We start from the raw sequence: 27,311 nt of genomic DNA on the forward strand, positions 1-27,311 counted from the left end.
TTTTATTTATTTTATTAAATTTTTCTTTGTCAAGTTTATTCTCAAGCCTATACATGCATATAGTAGACTCAAACTATCATAGAAATTTAGGCCGATACATATTCACCCTTTTGTACCTCAATTTTCTACTTGACACAAAGTAGAAAGGGAGTTTATAATGTCGAGAAAGGGATTTTTTTTTTTTTTTTTTTTTTTTTTTTTTTTTTTTTAAGGTCAAATGAAAAATGGGTACCTTTTTTTAAATTGAATAAAAAGTGGTCTTTTGCTTATGTCAGCATCTTGTGAATTTACTCATTTGACTCTACAACTCATTAGTGTGCTGTGAATTATAAGTTTTCTTGATACTTGATACTCAATATTTGATACTCGATAATCGATCCTCGATACTTGATCCTCAATACTTGATGCTCTACCTCTATGATTTATGTCATATGATTTATGCTATATACTAGCTACATGCTACTTGATCCTCGATACTTGATATTTCATGCTCGATGCATTACATTTTATGCTCTATATTATATACTCTATGCTATATACTAGCTACATGCTACTCGATCCTCGATATTCTAGGCCTATGTTGTATGCTTTATGCTCGATTAAGAAGTTCACTTGATGCTCGATGCTCTAATGTTATATACTCTATGTTTGATGCTCGATTCAAAGAAACACAAAAAAAAAAGTAAAGAAAGGGAAAAAAAGAAGAAATGCACAAAAAAAGAATAAAAGAAAAAAGGAAGAAGAAATGTAGAAAGAAAAACACAAAAAAAAAAGCATTGTAGAAAAAAAGGAAAAAGGAAGAAAAAATTCTAAAAAATGAAAAAAGAAAAAAGAACGTTGCAAAACAAAGAAAATAGAAAAATAATGCATAGGTTAAAGTGATAATTTAATACAATGATAACATAAACAGAAGATCAAATTTCATTGGTTTTCAAAATGATACCCATTTTTCATTTATGTCTTTTATTTTGGGCCATCCATCCCATGTTGGTCCAAATTTTAATTAGGTGAAGGAGGCTTTGCGACAATGTGGCCAGATTCATAAATGTATTCAATGTTATCGAAATTCCCAGGCAGCGAAAACCATCAAAACCACTGATTTAATTTCATCCGAGAAGTGCATGTACTCGAAATTTTAGTTCTTCGCTACTCATTTATGATTGGAATCAAATGCTAATCAATATTTTGCTTAGAACTCAACTATATTTGCTGTTGAGGACTAAATTGTTGCTTATAACTCATGTTTAGGTTCGTTTTGGTTGAAGCTGACTTCGCCAAATAAACCAAGAATGGGGTTTGAGCCGTTTGTTTGGTATTGTCGTCCAATTGTTGGTGGTGTTTGGACAAATGCAGTGGAAAATGCTTTTGGCGCTTACACACCATGTGTCATTGACTCACTGGTGGTTGCTATTTCTCACCTGCTTGTTCTAGGTCTATGTATCTACAGAATATGGCTGATGAAAAAGAATTTTACAGTACAGAGGTTTTGTTTGAAGTCAAAGATATACAATTATGTGCTGTGTTTGTTGGCTGCTTACTGTGCGTTTGTGCCTTTATACAAATTGATCATGGGAATTTCAGTCTTGAATTTAGATGGGCAGACCGCACTTGCTTCATTCGAGGTAGTGTTTACTTACAGTACTTAAGAATTATTCTAATCTTTTATTGCTTTCCTGAAATTTACATGTTCACACACTGCAAGCATAACAAAATGGAGAAGGGACAGTTTCTTAGTACATGGAAATATGCGTTCATTAGGGACTGTAGATGTTTCATTAGTTGCAATTGAAGGGGGAAATATTTGCCTTTACATAATAATTTGTTTAGCCAATTTTTACCTAGTTTACCGATGATGATGAAATGGTTTTGTTAATTGTTGCTTCTTAATGTTGGGAATATTTTTTAAAAAGTTAATAAAGATATGATCTGCAATCTTGGTGGGCCCTCTTTTGAATCCCAATTCTCATCTTTTATGGGGTAATTGGGTGAAAGCTATTCTTTCTGAAATTTGGTTTGAATGCAACTAAAGGGGTTTTCAAGACAAGTCTTTTCGTGGTCTGATTGCTTGGAATTAGCTCAATTTAAACCTTCCTCATGGTGTTCAATTTCCAAGTTGTTTGCATGCTTTTCTATTCATATGTTCAAATTGGAACAGATTTATATTTCCGGAATAGGGTTTATGTTTTGTCAAGTTTGTCTTCTTTTTATTTTGTGCCGTTGTATTTTTAGCATTACTCTTTTTTCATTTCATATTGAAAAGTTTGTTTCCATTTTTAGAAAAAAAAAGATGTGATCTGCAGTCCGATTACAGGGGGTATAGGAAGAATGGTGGTTTAGTTTGTATTACTCTTGAGAACGAAGGGAGATTTTAAGTGTGAAAAAGATTGAGATCTTGTCTTCTTAACTTGATGCACTAGGTAAGAAGTGGTGTACTAACTAAGAAGTAATTTTGTTTAGCTCTGGAGATGATGAGTGGATTTTAGATTGAGTGCTCCAATAGTAAGCCTAAGCCCTTTCGTTTCAGGTTGTTGCCCTTATAATTCAGGCCCTTACTTGGTCCTCAATGGTTGTAATGCTTCTTGTAGAAGCCAAAGTTTATGTTTTTGAATTTCGATGGTTCACCAGATTTGGAGTTGTTTATATATTAGTAGCGGACGGTGTAATGCTCAACCTAATTCTTTCTGTGAAGGATTTGTACAAGAGGTATTTCTTAACCTTTCTTTTCTAAAGGCATATATCCAAATTTTGAGTTACAATCATTTATGAACCTGGATGACACTTTACTGTTATGTTACTGCTGTTGTTTCTTTGAATAATTAGAACTTGTCATGTAAAAAATCCATTATGCCTTTTGGAGACGTGGAAAGAACTAAGAAATACATTCTTCATATTATTTTGTTTGTCATAAAAAAAATGTAAAAAGAGAGAATAAATTAAGATTATTCAACAGAACGTATATCTAGATAATTTTGAAATTTGATGACAATATCTCAAATTGTCAGTTCCTTCGAAAAAAGAAGTTTGTAGAAAATCAAGCTGTAAATTAGGAATAGATTATTTCATTGTATATGTCGTCGAATTATATATGTAGCTATTATTGTTCTTTCCCATATAAGCATAGATTCATTGATTACTTTTACATATTTGTTTGAAAGTCTTCTTCTGTAAATTTCATCATTCTTCACTCAATGAATTATGAAATTATTTTCTCTAATACGTAGCATGAATATTAATATCTTTAATGAAAAGTTGGTTTCTTGTCGTAAAAAAAAAAAAAATTAGCAAAAGACTTGGAGAGAACACAAGGATGATGCTACAAGACGAACTGAACCCAAACGATCAAGCCAATAAAGTGATTTGTCATAAAAAAACCTGCGATTGCATTCATACCAAATCTCAATCAGAAGAGCTTTGATTGCATTGGACCATAACAGCTGAGAGCTAGATGCCAAGTGAGGACCAACCAGAATCTGTAAGATATTCTCTAGGAGTTGCCAAAGACCAAATGAAGATGAAAATAAGAGAATAATTGTCACCAGAAAGATTGGGAATAACAACAATAAAAAAATAGATGCTACAAGTTTTCATTTTGAGCCAAGCTCAAGGGGCAAATAGAGGAAGATAAATTCTGCGTCTGAAACTACATCAAAGGAATTTGAAATCAAATACTTGGGACACCTGATTTATCTTTTGAGTACTAGCCTCTTTCATTACATCAACGAAAAGTTTGTTTCCTTTTAAAAATAAAAAAAAGTTGGGACATCTAATATACTTTCTAGGAACTAAAGTAGCAAGATCCATCCAACAAATAGATTTCAATCACTCTATGAAAGTACACTCAAGATCTCTTAAGAGAAATTGGAATAAGTGGTTGCAAATTAGTTGACACATCTACAAATACTAAACTTGAAGTTAGTTCTGACAAGATCTCTCGAGAGAAATTGGACTAAGTGGTTGCATACTAGTTGACACATCTACAAATACTAAACTTGAAGTTAATTCTGAAGATGAAGTATTTGATCGTGGCAAGTATCGAGGACTGGCAGGTATCGAGTTGTTGTGCCTGTATATGGGGATGCTTATAACTTGGAGAAGCAAGAAACAACAAATTATAGCCCAAAACAGTGCTGAAGCATGTCGAGTTAGATCGTTACTTTATCAATGAGAAATTTGAGACAAACATAAATCATCTAAGACATGTGACTTTCCATCAGCAAGCTGCAAACAAAATAAACAAGGCTTTGCAGTTTGCATTGAACCTGTCATGTGAACCAATTGTCAAGTTTAGAATGACTAGCATATACCATTCTACTGCCCAATGGGTCTGTTTTCGACCATTGGGATATTTTGATACTTTGTCATGGGATATCTCCTTCAGAAGATTGTTGAAAGACCAGAAATTCTTGAATTTGGTCAGGTGTTTCAAATTTTGGCTGGAAAAAAAGTGGAGGCTTGTGATGATTCTTATATTTGGACATTGGATTCATCAGGAAGATATTCAGTTGAATCAGAGTATTTCATATGAAAGAAGACATCCTTCAGCAACTCTTGGACAGCCTTGGTAAATTCCAATTTGCTTGAAGAGTGCTGCAGCCCAAATTCCTGGGATCAATGTTTAAAAGTCTAAAAGCAGCCTCAAGGCGTTTTCCCTTGGAGAGACGAGGCATAAGCCTCGAGGCGGTATGAGACGGAAGCCTCATTTTAAATTAATAAGACATAATTAAATCATAAAATATATACTATTATATATTTATAATGTTATAATATTGCTTAAAAATACCTAACATACTCAAAATTAATCACGACAAAGAAAATAATCCCAATAATTAATCACAACAAAGGAAAACAAATCTCAATGTTCCATCTAAATCTCATTTTCAATATCATTATCATTATCACTACTAGGATCTTCCATAGATTCATCCTCGTATCTAATAGCTTCATCCTCATTTTCGTTGTCACTCTCATTTTCAATATCATTATCATTATCACTACTAGGATCTTCCATAGATTCATCCTCGTATCTACAATCAGTTCTTTCTGTCGAGGTCCATTCCTTGATGAAACGGGAAAGAAGGATCCACCTTATTCCCAATAACATCACTTCTTCTAGGAATAGGTGTTCGCCATGGGGAAGTCAAATATGAGGAAATCATTTAATCAAATTAGCACGAGGATATCTAGAATGGTTGGAAGACTTGTGGTGGTCCCTACCTTAGAAGCCCACCCTCCTTCAAATCCAGATCGGAAAATAGCGTTGATTAAGATGCAACTCTTTGATCTCCACTTGGGTCTGCAGTTTCACTCGTTGCCGAAGACCTTGAAGCTGCTCTACCTTTCGGCATTGCAAAAAACTTTTTACAAAGCAGAGTGAAAGATACCACATCTCTTTATGGGCAGAGGGCGGGCATAGACTAGAGCTTCAAGCTGGCATTACATCGATCTAGGTCTCAAAATCCTATAGATAGGGATAGATTGACAGCAAATAGAGATGAGGAGACAGTGTCAAGTGTAATCATTGACTGAGCTGGACCAGGAACATCAATTAGAGCTCTTTCTTGTTTCCCCTAGCTACAATACAAGAAGAAAACTTCATCCAGCAGGGAAGAGCCGTAGCGGGAGAAACCTCCCTTGCTGCTGCCAAGTTGATTGATGTAGTTGCTTATCCTTCAATCCCATCTGTCTATTAGTGAAGGCTCCATCCCATCTTTCGAAGCTCGTGGAAATAAAGTAAAGGACTTATGCTTAGTTAAGACTACGTTTCTTTTATTAAGCCAGCCAAGGAATTCTATTCTATAGTAGCGACTTTTGACTATTTGCATCTTTCTCTTAGTTGGCACTACTTGGTACTTTCCTCATTAAAAACCTAACAAGTGCACTCGTAAAGGCCGACAAATGGATGGTAAGAGTCTCCATTTTCCAAGCAGCAATGAGAGCTGCAGTTAGTTAATTCCTGCACCTTGAAAGGGAGCGAAGTGAGTCCCGAATAAAAAAAAAAAGAGAATTTTGAACTTTTAGGAGAATGTGGCTAGAATAGAAATCGTTAGCTTCAACTCACTCTCAGCAACAGTCTTCAAGTATAGGGGGACTCGATCGGTCCATCCAGGGCAACATGCCTTCCCTAGTTTTAGAGCTATGTAATGCTAATGAAATTCCATTTGGCGACTGTAGCGAAGGCTTTGTTTTGGAGATTCACAAGACAATAAGATCTCCGATTTCGTGCCAGTCAGCTAGTAGGCTTTTTTCTAGCTTCACTAGAAGAGCAGATGTAGGCCTTACGATTGAACTATTGAGAGTCTCCACCCGCATGGAATTTGATTCTCAATTTAGGAGTAAATAGGAAAGGGCTTTTTGCCAAGTTTCGGGGGGGGGGGCGCATTGGCTATTACACTTTCTTTCTAAAAAGGTTTGAAGAGATCTGACTCTAAAGGGAAGGAAGTACAGATTCAATCCTCTCGGATTAAGAAAGAAGTTCTCAATGCTGAAATCAAACTCTACTGGCCATTTCATCGATAGCTCAAAGAATTCTTTGTTGACCTCTTTATCTCGAGTATTGTAAATCTTTAAATCTTTCTTCTTCTCCTCTTGGTTTTGCTTTAATAGAATCTATTCGATTGGAAGAAAAGCGCACCTTGACTCATGCACTCATGAACTCATATGCACTCCTAAACAGTCGTCGGGAACAAGCGAGAAAAGAGAAGTCTACCTTTTAAACTAATGGCATCCCTTTTCTTGCTTGCTTCGCTAGCAAGGTCTTCCCGATTGTCATCAAACAAAAAGGGGTTGGAGCAAACCAGCTAAGAGATAGATTTGAGATTCCGATGTGACCGCTGTTACAGGACAAAAGACCGGGAAAAGGAAAATCGATATTTACAGGAAAGAGGGATTTGTGTCGTGGACAGCTCAACCGAAGAGAGCATATGAGCCTTTTCCACCCTTTGCAGAAGCAGGAAATCGATCTTTTTAATTCGCTTTTAGCAATCGAGATGGCGAAGTCTTTGATCTTCGAGTCGATTCTCATCATGCCAAATCGAGCAAACAATCAAATATATAACGGGATATGTATGCGACTATAGACATTTTGATGGGATCTTTTCGAAAGGAAGGTTTTTTTTTAGTGATGATGAACTGATCCCTAAGTCTGATAGCGCGCACAAAAACTCCGTTTTGAAGCACAGGTGGTGGTGTTGAAATGAGGGGATCAAGAATTCACGTGATGCAATGGATGCCTGATGGGACAAAAAAAAAGAAGCGATACACTTAGGATCTTGATAAAGTCAAAGAGCAAGACGTTTTACAGCCGGGGTTTTTTATTGTAGTCTGTGGAAGCCAGACTTCTAGGGACAAAGGCATTTATTTATCCATCAAGGGATCGAGCTATGACAGATCTTGCTCTGGCTGAGCCGAACGAGACGGACCTGACACGTGTTGTTTGAAGGCCTGTCCCTATCTATGTGGGTTTGATCGTCATGGATTGTCTTCGTCGCAGGAGAAATTCCAATTCCCAGGCAAAGATTACAGGTTGAAGTAAAAGTACCAGGGAGAGGGCCTATCACGACTTTTCTTCCCATACTAACAAGCACAGCAGAAAGAGATTCACTACCATTGAAAAAGAGACTGTAAAGCTATGGACGTGGATTCGGGAAGCTTCTTCATCCCCAAGTAGCGAACACAGACCAGAAGAGCTTGACTGCCATGGATGAATAGACACCGTCTATACAGGTTCAGTTACGGGTGTACACTATTGAGAACTAGCAGTTGGGATTGAGACAAGAAAGGCCAAGCACCTTTCTCTTCCTTTATTTACAAAAAGCTGGTACATCCATTCTATGCTATTGTTGAACCAGTTTTCCTCAGATCTCGTTACTAGGAAAGTAGATCCACTAATCCATGTAGTGAATCTATCTCTCTTTCTTTGACATTTACATCTTTATCAGGACCGATGGAACTATCAAATTAACATGTCTTTGAAGAGGGAAGGAAAACAACCATGACGTTATATACAACGACTTTTGTTCGGAGGGACATGGAACCATCTTATAACGAGAGGAAGGGACAATTTCCCCGATTGAGGAATTCTAACGCTCCTTCATCGATACCTAGAGCTGTCTATTCCTTATATATGTTGCCTCTTTGGGCGTATGGGCCTGTTGGGTCGTATATGGGAACAGTCTTTATTCACGAGTGACTAGTTCGTGTGTCCTTTGGGAGGACCATGCATCCGCTCCAAATGCATCCCATAGCCTATCTTTCATCAGCATCTGTTACTGATCCAGGCGTACTTCCTTCTATCTCGATAAGAACCCTTTCCTCTTTTTTTGAAAGCTGAAAGCAAGCATTCTAGTCCTCAACCCAATAAAGTAGCTCGGCTAAGAGAGAGAAGACAAAGAAAACGACTTTCTTTTTTCATATATATATGGAGATAAAATCTCAGCAATTTCAATCTTTGTCACCGAGTTCAAATCCCTGGATACCCAAAAGACGCTGTTTTAGCAAGAAGTTCGATTTCAATCATCATCTACGAGGGAAATTGACTTGACGCCCAAAAAGACGGGGGTTTTTCAACTTTCACAATCTTGATGTCTGTCTACGAGCGGAAATACGTTGATACCCATTTTGACGGGGTTTCCTAAAAAATGCAATCCAAAATGATAGTCTACGAAAGAAAAGTCAGTTATGCCCAAAATCACGGGAAAATGAAAGTGGAATGATTTCAATTGTTCACACCTCTGTCCTAAATCAAAGTTGTCCCCAAGGCCTCTACTATTGTGGCTACCTCTACTCTTTTATATGAAACAAAAGAGGAAATAGGATGAATACATGTACGTTTACCTTTACGAAAAGCAATAGGAAGATCATCACCCGTTTCTAGATCCAATGACGAAAAAAACTCTGGTACAGGAAATGGAACTGAAGGAGGTTGTCGTCGAGTATAGACCTTAACGATGGGAGGAAGAGTAGAGGTAGCCACAGGTAAAGATGAATCAGGAAGAGGACCGGAAGGAGAAATAACTGTATAGACAAGGAAATTATCCTCTAATTCCTCATGCTCCCCTTGACTCTTATTCGAAGAGAAAGACGGTGATGAAAAAAAGGGGTATGTTCAAAAAACGTGATATCAGGAGAGACTCAATATTTATTTAGACTAGGACAATAACACTGATACCTCTTTTGGACACGGGAATAACCAAGGAAAATACATTTTAAGGACTTTGGATCCAGCTTGGTATGCTGAGGCCGAACATCCCGAACAAAGCAGGTATAACCAAATATTTTGGGTGGAATGGGAAACAAATGTTGCTTGGAGCATAAAGTACGAAAAGGTATCTCACCCTTAAGAATGGAAGAGGGCATGCGATTTATTAAGAAACAAGTTGTGGAAACAGCATCAGCCCAAAAGGATTTTGGAACATGCATCTGAAACATCAAAGCTCTGGCTGTCTTAAGGAGATGACGATTCTTTCGTTTTGCAACCCCATTTTGAGATGGAGTATCAACACAAGAAGATTGATGAAGAATGCCATGGGCATCTAAATAAGACTTGAGTGTATGAGAGAAATATTTCTTAGCATTATCACTTTGTAGGATTTTAAGAGTACCACTAAACTGAGTTTGAATTTCAGCATGGAAGTTATGAAAATGAGAAAGTAACTCAGAACGACTTTTCATTAAATATAACCATGTAACACGAGAATAGTCATCGACAAATGTAACAAAATACCTAAACTCTCCTTTGGACTCAACAGGACATGGATCCCAAACATCAGAATGGATTAATTCAAAAGGAGCACTAGCTCATTTATTGACTCGAGGATACGAACTCAAACGATGAAATTTAGCAAACTGACATGACTCACAATCTAAAGAAGACAAATGTTGAAGTTGTGGACGAAGACTCTTCAACATAGAGATAGACGGATGACAAACGACGACGCATGTGCCTACACGCACCGGCGCGTGGACGGACAGCAGGTTGGAACAAGCGATGCGTGAGCCTCACGCACTGGTCAGATGGAAATCGGACTTTGGAGTTTTGTAGATTGGCGGCTGGACTCCTCGTTGGATTGGGCAGTGTCGAAAAAAACAGCTTTTTTTTTTCGGCAGCGGCGGCAACGACGGCGAACGAACCAAAGACGGCGACTGTGAGCAAAACTGTAAACTCACCTCTCCACAAAACCCTAAACGTATCACAAACGGGTTCTAAATTCTCAAACCCCTGTTCACAAAACCCTAAGTTTGTTTAGAGAGCTCTGATACCATGTAAAACTCTTAGGTTTGAGAAAGAATGAGAATGATCTATTCATTCACCAAAGATATGAATATATACAAGTGTACAAAGCATAGAAAAGGAAAATATCACAAAATATTTACAAGGATGGAAAACCATAACTATAGAATTATAACACTAATGTTTTTCAGGTTTTCAATGTTCAGTTGCAATAGTTAATCTCCTTAATGTTTAATAGGTTCACTTTTCCTGCATATCAATTTGTTTTGGTGGCCATTTTTGAGTGTTGAAACAGGTTTTCGATGTTCAGTTGCAATAGTTGATCTCTTTAATGTTTAATAGGATCACTTTTCCTGCATATCAATTTTTTTTTGGTGGCCATTTTTGAATGTTAAAACAGTATTTTTGCTAATCTGCTATACATAGCTATATAACTTAATAACCCCGAAGGAATTTAGATAATGGAATTCATGTGAACTTTCTCTATTTTCCACTTCTGTATTTTAACAAATTTACTTGTTTTTGCAGTTAAATAGTTTCATATTGAATAGCATTCCTGTTTTGGTGACTGTGACTGCTTTGGATTATTTACGGCTTGTGGGGGAGACTTGACTCCATCTGGGGCATTTACGTCACTTTCATTATTTGCAGTGCTACGGTTTCCTCTACTCATGCTTCCTAATATAATAACTCAGGTTCTCTACTTATATGCTTTTCAAAATTTTGTTCTTCAGAATTTCCGGCTTGGATATGAGCCTTACATTTACTTGTATATAACCTATACAATGATGGCTTTAGTTGTTGACACTTGCTTGTTTTCTTATTTATTTTTTATTTTTGAAGTATGGATTGTGTATATATTTACTGATTTGTGTACAAAATATAGGGAAAGATATACTTTTGGACTTTGAGATTTGACTTAGGTTGCATTTGGATTCCTGAGTTTTCAAGCTTAACACTTTAAGCAAAAGGCATAATGATGTTATTGTTTTATTTTGATTGTGTTACTTAAGTTGCCATCGATTTTCAGGTGGTAAATGCAAAAGTATCCCTAGAGGAGCTGCTTCTTGCAGAAGAGAGAGTTTTGCTTCCAAGCCCACCATTAAATCCAAAACTTCCGGCCATCTCAATCAAGAATTGAAACTTTTCCTGGGATCCAGAGGTGTACTCTCTCTTTACCAAGGATTTTTTTATTTTATTATGATATTATTATTATTTATTTCTTTTTTCTTTTTGCTGTATATTGTGTGTGTATTTGGGTAGGCATCAAACATATTTTTGATTAATTAAATCTAACTTTCATATAAAGTAACGTAATAAACAAACTACTATTAATATGTTTAATCTTATTGCTGGACTTCATCATTATTAAAATTACTTAATGAACACACTACTACAAAGAGTCTTAATTCTTATTCCGGCACTGCATCATTAGTTGAGGTAGCTGCGGGTATTCTCTTTAGGGGCCTTAGTTGGTGATCGGGCTTTTCCCTCAAGTAGGGGCAAATAATTCTTAATTATTGGAACCAGAATAAAGCAGCAGATCTAGAAGCCTGGGCCGCAACAAGGGCTCAGTCTCATTAAATCTTATCTCAGTTGAGCTAAGCCTGGACTTTGGTATCATTAAATCTTATCTCAATTAAGCTAATAACTTTGCACACTGATAGAAGCTTGCCTACAAAATGCCTTAGTACCAAAGAGAGTTATGATTGAATGAGATTCTTTTCTCGGATAAAATTCTAGAGATCGTTTTCATTTCAACATGTACTTTCTATATATTGCTTTCCTATGGTTCAATTTTTCATCTTGGTCATTGTATTACTTCTTAACTAGGCTGAGAAGCCCACATTATCAAACATCAATTTGGACATACCAGTCGGTATCTTAGTCGCAGTTGTTGGAAGTACAGGGGAGGGAAAGACATCACTAATATCAGCAATGCTCGGAGAACTTCCAGCAGCTGCAGATTCTAGTGTTATTATTTCAGGAAGTGTTGCATATGTTCCACAAGTTGCATGGATTTCTAATGCTACAGTAAGTTGACATAACTTGCCATAGGATATTTCATGCATGTACGTATGATTTAAGTTTTTAATGTGCTCGAAAATAATGACGCTTATAATTTTGTCTTTCTCAGTATGCCACACATTTTCTAAACATTTGTTTAATGTGGTCTAAGGTACCTTTCTAGCTTCTTTTATGGGATTGAATTTCTAGTTTTATTTAAAAAATTTTCTTTTTAATAAAAAAGAAAAAAACAAAATCTATTTGTCATTACTTCAGACTGTACATCCTAATATCGTGTTGGTTGCAAATATATTGATTATTTTTAAAATCATTCAGGATATTATGTTATTCTTGTTAGGATACTTTCCTTTTATATATTTAGCCTTTCTCCTATGTAAGAAGGCTTTATATTTTATGGTTAATTCATTGGAATGCAAAAATATTTGACTCCATTCAAACTTAGATGATATCAGATCTAGGAAATAAAAAAACCGTAGCTTTTTCAACATCAAACTAGGGGTGGAAACGGTTTGGTTCAGTTTGGTGGTCAATTTTCTAATATGTGAGAATGATATCAAATTCCATCCCTAGGAAGTATTTCAAGGTTCCTAGGTCTTTAATTTGGAATTCATTAGCTAGCTTGCCTTTGAAATTGTTTATCTCAGCTTCGTCATCACTTGTAAGAATGATATCATCAACATAAACTATTAAAACAACCATTTTATCATGACTAGTATGTCTATAGAAAATGGTATGAACTGCTTGACTCTGATGAAAATCATAACCTGTCACTGCTTTCTCAAATCGCCCAAACAATGCGCTAGGAGATTGCTTAAGACCATAAAGAGATTTCTTTAACTTGCAAACTTTGTTGGTTCCAAGGGTGGCTTCAATCCCCGGTGGTAAGTTCATAAATACCTCCTCTTCAAGCTCACCAATAAGGAAGGCGTTTTTTACATCAAGATGATAAAGATGCCACTCATAATTAACTGCAATAAATAACAATACTCTAATGGAATTGATTTTTGCAACAGGGGTAAATGTTTCATGATAATCAATCCCATAGGTCTGTGTAAAGCCTTTAGCAACCAGCCTTGCTCTGTATCTTTCAACGTTCTCATCAGCTTTTCACTTTATAGTAGACATCCATTTACATCCTACTATTCTCTTATTTTTTGGAAGCTCAACAACTTCCCACGTGCCATTTTCTTTTATAGCACTCATCTCTTCCATAATTGCTAAGTTCTAATTCGGATCATTCAAGGCTTCCTGTATATTCCTTGGCACAAATAGATTTGTTATTCTAGATGTGAAAGCTCTATAATCATCAGACAATCTATGGTAAGAGAGAGAATGCTACTAAAAGGAGGTTCAAAAGTTGCAGCCGTTCAGCATCCCCTCTGAAAGGTGCCAAAGATTTATTTCAAAAGAATTTGTCAATTGACTCTTCATATTCTCACCAGGAAGACAAAACGGCACCAATCATTAATGAATTGCTTGACTCACGCATTTAGAGTGGCTACTCCAAGCAAGCATCATCCTCGCTTTTTGAAGTCTCTAGCCAACCCAAAAGTGAAGAAATCAGACCAGACTCTCTCATTAAAGAACGCATGGAATCAGGCCTCAATAAAATCTCCCTTCTCATTACTAATCAGAAAGTTTTTACAAAGTAGCAGAATCTTGCACCCCTAATCTAGGATATACAGAATTGTAATAAAGAACGACTATACATATTAATTTAAATATATCTTATAACAAAAATAACCCCTTCATCTATCGTTACCTGATGTAAACGTGATAAATCCAAGGGGATTTGAAAAGTCTTTTAGAAGTGTATAAGCATTATGCAAAAGGCTCATCCAATAACTTATTTCCTTATTATTGTTAATAATAATTGTTATTAGCATGGTAATCAACGTTAAGGACAGCAGCCTTAGTAATCTTCAGTTTCCTGTTTTCCCTATTTTAATTGGTGGTAGATTCAGTTTGGTTATTATTTGCACTCAGTATTCTTTTTCTTATCATTTACTATTATACTCTCATGTAGCTATCCTACGATTGACAGGTTTTTGAAAAATGCATTAGGGGAGATCTAAGAGGGAAAATGAGAGTTCTTGTGACGAATCAACTGCATTTTCTTTTGCAAGTTGACAGAATTATCCTTGTTCATGAAGGTGTGGTGAAGGAGGAAGGAACATATGAGGAACTTTATGAAAATGGCAAGTTGTTCAAAAGGTTAATGGAAAGTGCAGGTAAAATGGAAGATACAAGTGAGGAAAAGGAAGATAGTCAAACCAGTGATAATAAAAAATCACCCGATCTTCCTGCTAGTGGGATGGCTAAGGATTTTGAAAAGGATGCTAATCCTTCAAAGAATTATAAAGAACAAAAACCTGTTCTTATTAAGCAGGAAGAAAGAGAAACAGGTGTAGTCAGTTGGAATGTTTTAGTGAGGTGGGAACTTTTTACCATGAGTATCATCATCCAGTTTTGTGTTTGTTATAATATATATTGATTTACGTAAATCTTTTATTTTATTTTATCTTATTTGCTGTAAATATTGTGTTAGATTCTTTTTTTTTTCTGTCAATATTTTCCTTATTTCATTAAGTTTGTACTCTATTTAAATTAGGGACATTGTACTCTTGTAATATGAGAAAAATAATACATTTTACACATATATATGTAGTTCTTACTTTTCTCGTCAAATTGAGTGTGCACCTTAAGTAAGTAATAATAGAAAATCTTAGTTCAGTGCGATATTTTTCTGGACATAAAATAAAACTTTTCGATGAAAATAGACTAATATGCTCAAGATACAAAATCCACAAGGGAGTGAATGGTCAAGGTCTTGCCAAATCCGTTTAAGGAAGTGAAAATATTGTGTAATTGAGTTAGTTCCTTGTCGTATATCACCCAATTTCAGGTTCAACTCAAACACTTGTGACTGGTTGCCTAAATTAGCATACATCTGAGTTACACTGTCTCATAATTCCTTGGCAGTAGAGTAGCACATGTAATTGGAGCCAATGTCTTCAACCATGGAATTGACAAGCCAAGTCATAACCATGGAGTTTTCAGCGTCCCACCCTGCGGATGACGGGTCATTTGGACTAAGGGCAGTTTTTTCTCTCGTGATGTAGTCAATCTTCCCTTGTCCATGAATATACATCCGAACACTTTGGGACCAATGAAGAAAATTTTCCCCATTAAGTCGAATGGTGGTAATTTGGATAGTGGGACCAGTTGATTGGATATGATTGTCGCAAACTTTTGTAATTGGTGCCTTAGGGTCTGCCATATTGCTGAAAGAAAACACAAACTCAAAGGGAATGCGGCTGTGAACAAAACGGTAGATCGGCTGAGTAGTGGCAGTGGCCGTCGGCTATGAGCAGTAGAACAAGGCTGTCGAACCCACGTCGACTGCGAACCTTGAAAAGTGATTGGACGAGGAGATGCTGTCAATTGCGAACCCTGAAAATTGACGAACCCAGCGAAAAGACGACGAACGGCGGTCTCTGAATGCTCGCAACAGCAATGAACAAGGGAAAAGGTCGGCGGCGGCAGCAACACTCCTAGGGTTTTTCTTTTTTTAGGTTTGTTAGAAAATTAGGGTTTTAGGGCTTGAGTATAATTATTCTCTGATACCATATGTAAAATATATTCTTTTTCTCATATTACAAGAGTATATTGTCCCTAATTTAAATATAATACAAACTTAATGAAATAAGGAAAATATTGACAGAAAAAAAAAGAATCTAACAAAATATTAAGATCAAATAAAATAAAATATTTTCATAAATCAACAAATATCTTCTACATAACCAATCAAAATTGAGATTTCATTATTCTTTGAATGTTTATAAAATAATGTATGATCTGCTTGACTTTGAAGAAATTCATAACTGGACACAACTTTTCCAAAACGCTCAAACCAAGCTCATGGGGAATGTTTAAGACCATAGAGAGATTTTTTTAATTTGCAAATTTTACTACAGCCAATCTCCTTCTTAAAACCTGGTGGTAAACTCATAAAGACCTCTTCCTCAAGATCACTATTCAGAAAAGCATTTGTCACATCAAGTTGGTAAAGCGGCCAATCTAAATTAACTACAAGAGACAAAAGAACTCTAATAGAGTTAATTTTTGCAACAGGGCAAATGTGTGAAACCCGAATTTCAATTTTTCCTACTTAAGCATGACATTAAGGAAATTAACTAAGTATCAGTTAAATCATATGTTAAGGAAAAGGGAAATTCTAAATGTTGAATAGATTTTCTTTGAGTAGCTTTGAGATAAGCCTTAACTAGTAAAAGTTTGGCTAAGTATGAAGTCAAAAAGAAACCATGTTTGGTGTTAGGAAACATTAACGCATGAGACTCTAATAAAACTAAGTTTATAGAGGTTATGCGTTGAGCTTGTGAGGTTTGGACGCATGTTGGCCGAAGCATTGGCAAGAGGCGTTGCCAAAGGTTGCTCATGCGTTGGGATGATACAAGGATGCGTGAGCAAGAGCGAGAGGGCAAGACAGTGAGCACAAGGCGCATGGCATTGAGGCTGGGCATGCGTGCTGACTAGTATGCGCAAGGTGTTGTGCGTTGGAGTGATGCACGCGAATGATCGTAGCTACATGCGGCGCTAGACAATAGCACTAGACGATAGCGCTAAACGATGAGCTGGGGCACGCTAGACGATAAGCGTGGACGTTAGGCGTGGGCGCTGGGCGATAGACACAAGAGCTACATGATGGGCGCTACACAATGAGCGTGAGCACTACACGATAGGCAAAGCGCTAGACGATGGCCGTAGCGCGGTAGACGTAGACGCTAGACGATGGCGTTACACGATAAGCGGACGCGCTAGACTGATGTGTGTAATGCGTTAGACGATAGGCATTAGAGCTACGTGATGAGCTAGAGCCACGCGATAGCGAGATCGTTGAGAGCGAGAGATCACTAGACGATGAAGCTATGCGATGGGGTGTAAGTACTATGCGATAGGTGCAGGCGCTATGCGATGGGCTATGCGTTGGATGATGAGCGACAACGAGAGATTACTAGATGATGAGCTAGGCGATGAGCGAAAGAACTAAACGATGAACTAGATGATGAGCCAAGCCATGGTAGCTGCATGGTGAAGTGTCTATGCGTTGCAAAGGCTTGCGGTACATAAGGCTTGCACAGTCAGATTGCGTTGGTCTTGAGCAAGAGACTAAGGACGTTGGAAAGCAACAAGGATATACTAACGTTAGTCATGAGGTACACGTTAGCAAGAGGCTAGGTGATGGTAAGACAAACCATGAGGCATTGAGCTGAGACTTAGTTTGACCCAAGGGTTGGTATGTGTTGGTAATACGCTATGCACTAAGGACCTACGAGGGCATATGGGCGCATAGGACAAGGCTGGAGCAAGCACTATGCATTGGAAGATTACGAGGGTCATAGGCCTAGTGTAGAGCGCATATGCCAAGAGTAAGCCATGTGAGAGAAGAAAGGTATGCGGCCAAGAAAGGACTTGCGATGTCTTGATAATTAGTACGGCATAGGTGGTGCGTTGATAAGAGACCTAAGGGCTGATAAGGTTTAAGTCGTACGGCCAAGCAAGCATGCAACCAAGTTGAAGGGTGATGCGTTGATGAGGTAGAACTTGGAGGACAAGTCGGAAGTACCAACTCGTCTAGACATGTGACGAGCTGGGGAATCGGAGATCTCATGCAATTGAAGTGGACGGCTGAGGATGCATGCAAGGAGAGACTGGTACATTAGCTAAAGGAAAAGAAGACACTTCAGTGTCGTTGTGGCAAGGGGTTGCATTGGCAACAAGAGGAGAAGACGACTGGCCATGCAGTCAAGCAGGAGGTGTCGGGCTGGGGGAGATTTTGGACGCCTATAAATAGGGGGCTTGGGACGAAGAACTCTTTTAACTCACTCGGGCCATTTGAGTGAAATCAGAGCGAAAATATTCGGAGAGGACTGTAGTGAGGGATATCGGGCTTCTAATGCGTTTGGGGTGCTAAAGAAGAGGGAACCTGCATTAGAGGTAAAGTGGTCCAGTGGCATGCATAGGTTGTCGCCAGCAGCCTTGTCATGCTTTTCCGCCAACCCAGCGTGTGCGCTTTCATCACCAGGCAGACACACGCCGCATCGTCCACGCGGTTAGCTAGACGTGCGCCCAGGCGCCCACTGTTGTCTGTGCAGGAACAACTGCCCAGCGTGTCCCTCTGCCCATCTGCGCGCACCGACACGTCCCTCTGCTTCCCAATGCCTCCCAAAGTGTCAAAATAACCTCTAAGAAGCTATTTTGAAATAGCTCAGTCTATCTTTGGGTTATTTTAAGTGGGTAAGCTGGTTATCATGATTTTTAAGGTTATTTGTGAATAAATTGAGATTATTGAAAAAATAATGGATTAATTTGAAATTCTTGGAAAAAGGAGGAATCCAAGGAGCAAGACAAGGAGCTGCCTAAAAGAATTCTTACAGGAGGAACTTTGAGTGGTTACTCCATTGTTTGTATGATTCATTTCTATATATATGTATATGAATGATATATATATATATGTATTTATTTATAGGTTATATATCAAATGTTGGCATGATTAGGAAATGTATTTTGTCTGGATTTGTTGTTGTGTTATTATAATGCATGAGTAGTTGTATTGAGAACTAGATTTGTACCCGGAATATTGTTAGCATGCTTTGTGGTTGCTTGGCTGGGATTGTCAGCATACCCAACATGTTTAACAGGAAATGTCAACATGTGCACATTCGGTGGGTTATAGGGTGTTGAGATTTATCCCACATCGGCCCTTGCAGGTTATTCGCGGAGAATACCTGAGGGTTGGGATTACATGATCATGCTAGGAATATCCAGCTGGCAGGCTGGGGAGGTTACATTTATTATTATGTGATTTATATTTGATTGTGGAATTGTTTTCCCAAAAATGAATTTCTATAGTTAAGTTTGATTCCTTATAAAGGCACCACTCACTGGGCTTATAACTCACGTTTCCCATGTTTTGTTTTCTTTCCCCTCTCAAGGTTGCAGAAGCAGATCGGTTGGGAGAGCCACCAGAGGTCTGAATTAATTTTATCTCACAGGGCGGGACTTGGATCATGTTAATTGGAAGTCATTAGGATAGTTAGGATAAAAACATATAAAACAGTATGTTTAATTATTTATATTCATTATTGAGTTATAGCAACCTAGCTTTCAAGCTGATAGGGTCGAGCAATTGATGTCACAAAAGGGTGGTGTTGGCTGTCTTCACATCCTCTTCCAGTCTGGGTGATAAGGCTCGGGAGGGGGTGTGACAAAATGTTACCTGATAATCAATTTCATATGTCTGAGTGAATCCTTTAGCTACCAGTCTGGCCTTGTATCTTTCAACATTACCATCAGCATGACATTTTATGGTGAACACCCATTTACACCCCACTGGTTTCTTATTCTTAGGTAATTCTACTATTTCCCAAGTTCCATTTTGTTTTAGAGCATTCATCTCCTCCATTACTGTTAATTTCCAATTTGGATCATCTAAGCCTCATGTATATTCTTTGGGACAAACAAGTCATCAATCCTGGATATTGATATGACATAAAGTTTGCAATAGGATGTTTGGTACAACTGTGAATACCTTTGTTGAAATTGTAATTTAGCCCTAAGGGCGTTTTGGTCTTTTATGGGTTTTTACAGTCTAGGGTTTCTTATTATTTGGTTATTTATACATGTCCCTATAATGTGTACTGTGTATCTGAATTAAAAATAAAAACTCTTATCGTGGTTTTTTCTCCCTTATCTAGGGTTTTCCACGTAACTCTGGTGTTTTCTTTTCTATCCTAACTTTTCAAGATGGTATCAGAGCATGGTGATGAGAATCTCGCTGGAATAGAAGAGTTAGTCATTGACTCTAGCAAGGGATGGAACTTCAAGGGAAAATTCTCACAGTGTTGAAATTAGGGCTGTTGTCGACCAATATCTACGGTCATTACTTGGATCGATTCAAATCCAACACACGGGACAACAACTTCTCGTCGATCCAGCCGTCACTGCCATCGGAGGACCTCCATCGCTACTGGAGACTCGTATTTGGTCCGATCCAAAATGATTCTACGACTTCAACCAGACTCGAACATCTTCTGCCGGTCCAGCCCAGACACGAACGCTTGCCGTCGACGATTCCGTCGTTCCAGCCGCTAATCGTTAACGATCGCAACCCAGACACAATTAGTGGAGATTTTCCAGGTCAGTTGTCCTATCATCTTTCGTCCTTTCCCCCTTTGTCTTCTTTGCCTAATTCCTCGACCTTCCATCCCTCAATGAATTCGAACCAGACCTCTGCCTACCTTGAACTACCCAGCCTTCCGAACTTGCCCGGCCTCTTGATCTACCACAGCCCACCAAACCACCCGAACCAGTCGGTCCAGAAAAACCAACCTGTCCAGCCGAACTTGGTCCACTCGAACCCGTTCCAGCCGAGCCCGGTCCAATCAAACCCGGTCCAGCCCAACCCATTACAGCAAGCTTTTTTCTCCCACTTTTTACCCTCTGGTCAGCCAGCGGCTCAAGTTGGTCTTCCCACTCCGGCAGAAACGATATCATCAGGGGTCTATGGGCAAAAACAACCTACAACAATTTTTAATTGGACTGTTAGCGTTTAACAGCAACTGGCAAATTTGCAGCAGCAGATTTCTACGCTTGGGGCAGCCGTTAGATCTATGGCCAATCCGTCAACTGATTTTCTACTAGATACATACCCGGGAGTTCCATTATGTTCAGAAACTCGGTAACTGCTTACCCTACTTTACCTTTCACAAACATTATGTCTGGGTCTGTAGGCAATTCTGCAGGAATTTCTATTGGCGAAGAACTTAATGGCCAGAACTATTTTGCTTGGTCACAATCTGTGAGGATGGTTCTCGAGGGACGGCACAAGTTCGAGTATCTAATAGGGGAGATACCCAGACCAAATCCTGGGGATCCTCAGGAACGTATATGGGGGGGGGGGGGATTCTCTCCTCCGCTCAATTTCAATAAACAGTATGGACCTCAGATCGGAAGCCTCTTTTTTCCTCAGCTTCCGCTTGGGATATCTGGGAAGCTGTCCAGAAACTTTATTCGAAGAGGCAGAATGCTTCACGCCTTTATACATTGAGAAAACAGGTGCATGAGTGCAAGCAGGGGACTCTCGATGTAACATTCTATTTCAATAAATTATCACTATTATGACAAGAAATGGATCTGTGTCGGGAAATAGTTTGGAATTGCCCAGTCGATGGGGTTCAGTATTTGAAGATTGAGGAGGTTGACCGCATATATGATTTTCTGACTGGCTTAAACTCGAAATTTGATGGTGTTCGGAGCCGAAATTTGGGACAAAGATCAATGTCGTCCCTGATGGAAGTTTGCTCAGAGGTCAGATTGGAAGAGGATCGAACTAGTGCTATGAATGGTACAACGCCTAATTCCCTTGACTCTGCTGCGTTTGGAGTCAAGTCATCTGGATCAGAGAATGACAAACAGAGTGGAAAGACCCCTCCAATTTGTGAACATTGTAAGAAACCGTGACATACGAAAGATCGATGCTGGAAATTACATGATCGACCTCAATTTGACTAGTGCGTGTGGCAAAACCTGAGTGGTTCGCGAACTTCGGCGGTTGGACGGATGACACGGCGTTGATGACTGATCGGACGAACAACGGTGATGGTGGCACAACTGTAAGCGGCAATCAATAGATCGCAATGCGACTGCAATTAGCAGAAAACTGATATGGTGATGCTACCTCAATTGACAGCAAGAACTCACGGCGACACTTAGTAGCAAAAAAGGACGGCCAATGATGCAGACAAGGTTGGAACGCGAAGAGTTGGACGTTTGACAGAAGTGCGACCAAAAATCACGTTCGCCGGAGACAACCTTCAGCGGCCGTCCGGCGGAGATTGACGTGTGGCGGCGATGCTTCTGGTGACCGACGGCGGAGAACAAAAAGAGGCTGATCGCGGCGACAGAAGGTAAGGTTTTAGGGTTTCAAAATCTTTAATGCTCTTATACCATGTAGAAATTAGAGGAATAGAAATATTAATCTCCTCTTTTTCTTATTCAATATGTGCAGATTAGGTCTTCTTATATAGGAGAAAAACCTTTTACAAATATGAAAATAATAAAGACAATAAAGGAAAAAGATAGAATAAAGATATAAAGGAAAAAACATTCATATACAAATATAGAAATTCCAACAAAAGGACGGCTTAATTCTAGCTCATTTGATTGAGAAATCTTTAATAAAAATTGAGGGTTTCCTCACCTGTCACCTCAATGTATAAGAAATACCTCTCATGCATAACTTCAAAATAAAAAATAAAAATTGAACTTACAAAATTTTTTAATCAAGTTAACGTTTTTATTGTCGTTCTTCTTCCTCAAAAGCTTAGATTGGTTTATCTATTCTTTCAAGCTTGCGAGTGACAAATTGTTTATTCCACATTATTTGGAACTTGAATTTGATCCAGGATTCTTGGATAACATATATTTTCTGAATTTGGTCAATTAATTTAGATTGATATATTATTATCCCATATCAATACAATCCCAAGCTGTCATTTAAATCTGTAAAGTAAGTTCTTGGTAATGGCTTGGTGAGGATATCTGCTTACTGTTGCTTGGTAGGCATATAGTTTAGTTAAACTACTTCATTGTTAGCTTTCTTTGAGTTGAAATGTTGATCAATTTCAGCATGCTTTGTTCTATTGTGGTGAAGTTGATTCTTTGCAATGCTTATTGCTACTTTATTGTCATACATTATTTGAATGAAGCTTAATTCACTCGGCTATGAATTAGGAATTGCTCAGATTGTTTCCTGGTATATTTTGTGTGTCTTATAATCTTTCCTTTCCATATAAGCTTAGAATGACTGCTTAATTCTAATCAGCACATTTAATTGAGAAATCCCTGGTACAAATTTGAGGCTTTCCTCGCCAGTCACCACTCAAGGAATAAGAAATACCTCTCATGCATACCTTCAAAAATTAAAAATTAAAAATTAAAAATTGAGCTTACAATTTTTTTTAATCAAGTCACTGTTTATTTTCTTTTTAGGTATAATAATATAGCATTTTTTAAGCTTTGAACAGTGGGCATATATTCAAGGGCCAACCGTTTTTTTCTCACTCTTTCTTTTTGTCCCTACAGAGCACAGCTCGAGAAGTAAAGCGGCTAGAGTCTATAAGTAGATCTCCAGTTTATGCTCAATTTGCTGAAGCTTTAAATGGCCTTTCAACTATTCGTGCATACAAAGCTTACGATAGAATGGCTGAAATTAATGGGAAATCCATGGACAATAATACTAGATTTACCCTTGTGGACATGAGTGGAAATCGATGGCTTTCAGTCCGTTTAGAAACCATGGGTGGTCTTATGATATGGCTTACAACCATTTTTGCTGTGATGCAGAATGGCAAGGCAGAAAGCCAGCAAGCATTTGCATCCACCATGGGTCTTTTACTTAGCTATGCTTTAAATATTACCTCTTTGCTTAGAGGTGTATTAAGGTTTGGAAGCATAGCTGAGAACAGTTTAAATTCTGTTGAGCGCATTGGGACCTACATAGATTTTCCTTCAGAGACTCCATCAATTATTGAGAGCAATCACCCCCCTCCTCAATGGCCTTCATCTGGACTTATAAAATTTGAGGGTGTCGTCTTACGATATAGACCTGAGCTCCGAACAGTCTTGCATGGTCTATCTTTCACAATTCTTTCCTGTGAAAAGGTTGGAATTGTCGGACGAACAGGTGCCGGAAAATCAAGCATGATAAATGCCTTATTTCGTATGGTCGAATTGGAAAGGGGCAAAATATTGATTGATGGTTTCGATGTTGCAATGTTTGGGTTACTAGATTTGAGAAAAGTTCTTGGCATTATACCACAGTCACCCATTCTTTTTTCAGGTTAGCAATCTATAATTGTCAAAAAATTTGTATCAAAGTAGCATATAGCACTTTCTACTTCGTTCATCCTCTTGTATTCCATGTAAATCAAATTCCATTAATATATTGCCTGGCTATCATTATGTTCATTTTCTTTCTCACTTTGTCTAGGAACTGTTAGGTTTAATCTCGATCCATTCAACAATCATAATGATGCTGATCTTTGGGAAGCTTTGGAGAGGGTACATTTAAAGGATTTCATAAGGAGGAATACGTTTGGTCTTGATGCTGAGGTATGTTTTTTGAAGTTTGTGGGAAATGTATGCGTTTGGTGATGGGAATCAAATACTTTGGTCAAGCTTTTATTCGACAAACATGAGGTGGATGATCACTCATCAAACATAAGCTGCAGTGCATTTAGCTTTTGGTGAAAAACTTCAGATGGAACATTAAAATCGCGATAAACAATAATCGGACGTTTTTTAAAGAAAATTTTAAATTTGATTTGTATGACTATTACCAATGCAATATCCACGGTTCTTTTTGGCTTTGTTTGGGCTCCTGTTATTCAGTTTTGCCATGATATTTAGCTTCTTTGGGTTTTGCTTTGAATGTGAGATCTATTCCCTCCTTTTGTGGAGAATCCTTGTGGTGGATGGTTTTGTATACATTATTGTCATATGAATTGTTACAACTGGTTCTATTTTGATTTTACTTAGACTAGTACAAGAATACTACAATCGGAAGAACAATAGATTTGTTGAGTGAAGTAACTTTTTTGGTTTACTTGAAGCTGGTCGGGTATGTTCATGTGCTAAAAGATTATAAATTGCAAAAAAGTTCTTTCATTTAGCATATTGTTTCAAGTTTATCGATCCAAGTTCCTATTAATATTACTGTTTAGGTTTTGGAGTATAACACTCCGAAAGAACTGTTATCAAAGGAAGAAAGTGCTTTCTCAAAGATGGTTCAAAGTACAGGAACTGCCAATGCGCAATACTTGCACAGCTTAGTACTTGAAGGTGAAGGTGAGAAAAGGTTTGGATTAGAAGAGAAGATTTAGATGGATGGATAGAGGAGATTGCTTGCTTGCTCATGTTGTAATTTGATGATATTACATTGTATTGGAATGACTGGATTTTTGTACTACACTTATATAACATACATCTCATATTTCGTATATTAGTTGGATTGATTTGAGAGAAAAATAAAACATATCAATAATATTATTGATATACCAAATATAAAGGCTATCATTCAAAATGATACTTAAAATATAACATTGGTATTTCAATTGTATATTAATATTAATTCAAAACAAATTTCAAGTACATCATTAGTGTATCATTGGATACATCATAATTCATTCAAAATGCAATACTAAATATTGGGGGTATCAGTAGTTTATCATCACTAATTCAAAATTCATTTAAAATATAATATAGATGTATTAATAGTATATGAGTTGTCATTAAAAATTCATTTTACATACATCATTAGCTTATCAATAGTAGTATTAACACTTATGATCTAAATTCATTTCTAGTATAATATTATTGCATCAGTAGTATATCAATACTCATCTAAAATGTAATTCAAGTATCTCAATAGTGGATCCATAATATATTTGCACTCATTCAAAATTCAATTCATTCAATTTAAAAAATATATAGTATTTGTGTATCAGTCGTTCATAGCCACTTATTCAAACTTTAATTAAACTATAAATTAGTGTATCAATATTGTATTAATACTCACTAAAAACTAATTTCATGTATATCAATATTCCTTCTAAAGGAATTTCAAGTATAACATTGGTGTATTAGTGTTATATCAACATTAATTCAAAATTCATTTCAAATATAACGTTTGTGTATTGTATGTATGAGTACTTAAAAATACATTTGTTCACGTATATTAGTATATCAACACTTTTTCAAAATTCAAGTTCAAATGAGACATTAGTGTATCAATAGTTTATCAACATTCGGTAGAATGATTACCAACAAGTTGGATTGAACCATTATAAGTTCATTATAGTGTACTAGATAGATAAGATTATATAACAAACGAACAAGGATTCAAATTAAGTCCACAAATGATAGTAAATGCACAAACACTTATTGACTAATAAATATGGTTTATGAATGATGAATTTAGTATATTTATTTTATAACTCATATGCTTTATATTTGATATATCCGTCAAAGCCTACAAATAATAGTAAATGCACAACCATTTGTTGACCGACAAATATTGTATATAAATGGTAATCTTGATATTTCAATTATATAAATTATATACTTTATGTTTAGAATATTAGTCAAGTAAAATGGATTAAGCCAAATTAAAATAAAGCCTATTTAATAAAAGATTGAATTAATCCTAGGTCTAAAAGTTGGGCCCAAAGTCAACTAAACTGAAGTCCATGCATAGCCTCCAAAACTATATAATTAGAGGAGGTTACTCTTCATTTGGGAAGGGAGTCAGAGATTGAGGATTCAAAATTCAAATATCCAAGTCGACAACAAGTCAAAGGTCTCGATTAATAAGCCAAAGGTCGATCAACAAGTCAAAGGTTGATTAATAAGCTAGAGGTCGAGCCAAGTCGATCAACAAGTCAAAGGTCAATCAACAAACTAGAGGTAAGCCGATCAACTATGAAGCACAGATACTTCATGTGAGGCAAAGAATCAGTATCTGACACGTATCGGATACCGATACTTCCAGATACTTTCCAGATACGTATCTGATACGCGATTTGACGTATATATACTTTCAGATACTTTCCAGATACGTATCTGACAAGCGATTTGACGTATCTATTTCTATGCGTACTTTTTTTTTTTTAAGAAAAAAGACAAGTAACTCATCTAATCTTTCCCAATCTAAAATTAGTTAACCTATTTAAAAAGCTCACTACTTGAGTCCAAAACTAAAAGAAAAAAAAAATAACGGACCGAACCTTAGACTAGAATCATCTAATCTCCATCTTCACATTTGAATCCCCACAAAGTTCATCAAAATATAAATCATTTGGATATTTTCAACAATAAGTTCTTCGTTTATCTTCATACTTCTCTCTCTAATCTTCTTCTTCTTCTTTGCAATATGAGTCACTTTTCTATTACATTCTATTGTATTTCAACATTT

General features: G+C 37.2%; 1 protein-coding gene across 4 annotated transcripts; it reads left to right on the plus strand.

Moving 5' to 3' along the window:
- The first annotated feature begins 1,483 nt into the window (after positions 1-1,483).
- Positions 1,484-25,371, plus strand: LOC120077247 (ABC transporter C family member 2-like). 4 transcript variants are annotated; one of them, XM_090314203.1, is made up of 8 exons: positions 1,484-1,622; positions 2,626-2,703; positions 10,757-10,923; positions 11,259-11,390; positions 12,062-12,262; positions 23,423-24,179; positions 24,330-24,451; positions 25,063-25,371. In XM_090314203.1, exons 5-8 carry the CDS (start codon positions 12,167-12,169, stop codon positions 25,219-25,221), a joined length of 1,134 nt encoding a protein of 377 aa, XP_090170329.1. In that variant the 5' UTR covers positions 1,484-1,622; positions 2,626-2,703; positions 10,757-10,923; positions 11,259-11,390; positions 12,062-12,166; the 3' UTR covers positions 25,222-25,371. The 4 variants fall into 4 exon arrangements, with proteins under 4 accessions (XP_090170329.1, XP_090170330.1, XP_090170331.1 ...); XM_090314204.1 differs by lacking the exon at positions 2,626-2,703 and having other exon boundaries at positions 1,486-1,622; XM_090314205.1 differs by lacking the exons at positions 1,484-1,622; positions 2,626-2,703; positions 10,757-10,923; positions 11,259-11,390 and adding exons at positions 14,301-14,689; positions 19,273-22,245 and having other exon boundaries at positions 12,096-12,262.
- Positions 25,372-27,311: the final 1,940 nt, after the last annotated feature.

Source organism: Benincasa hispida, chromosome 5, assembly GCF_027475165.1.
Source record: "Benincasa hispida cultivar pf3 chromosome 5, pf3_genome.v1.1, whole genome shotgun sequence".
Taxonomy (NCBI): domain Eukaryota; kingdom Viridiplantae; phylum Streptophyta; class Magnoliopsida; order Cucurbitales; family Cucurbitaceae; genus Benincasa; species Benincasa hispida.

Coding starts and splice junctions, on each gene's coding strand:
- LOC120077247 (XM_090314203.1), top strand. CDS start 12,167: ATGCTCGGAGAACTTCCAGCAGCTGCAGATTCTAGTGTTATTATTTCA. Junction 12,263..23,422: donor CATGGATTTCTAATGCTACA/GTAAGTTGACAT, acceptor TTGTCCCTACAG/AGCACAGCTCGAGAAGTAAA. Junction 24,180..24,329: donor GTCACCCATTCTTTTTTCAG/GTTAGCAATCTA, acceptor CACTTTGTCTAG/GAACTGTTAGGTTTAATCTC.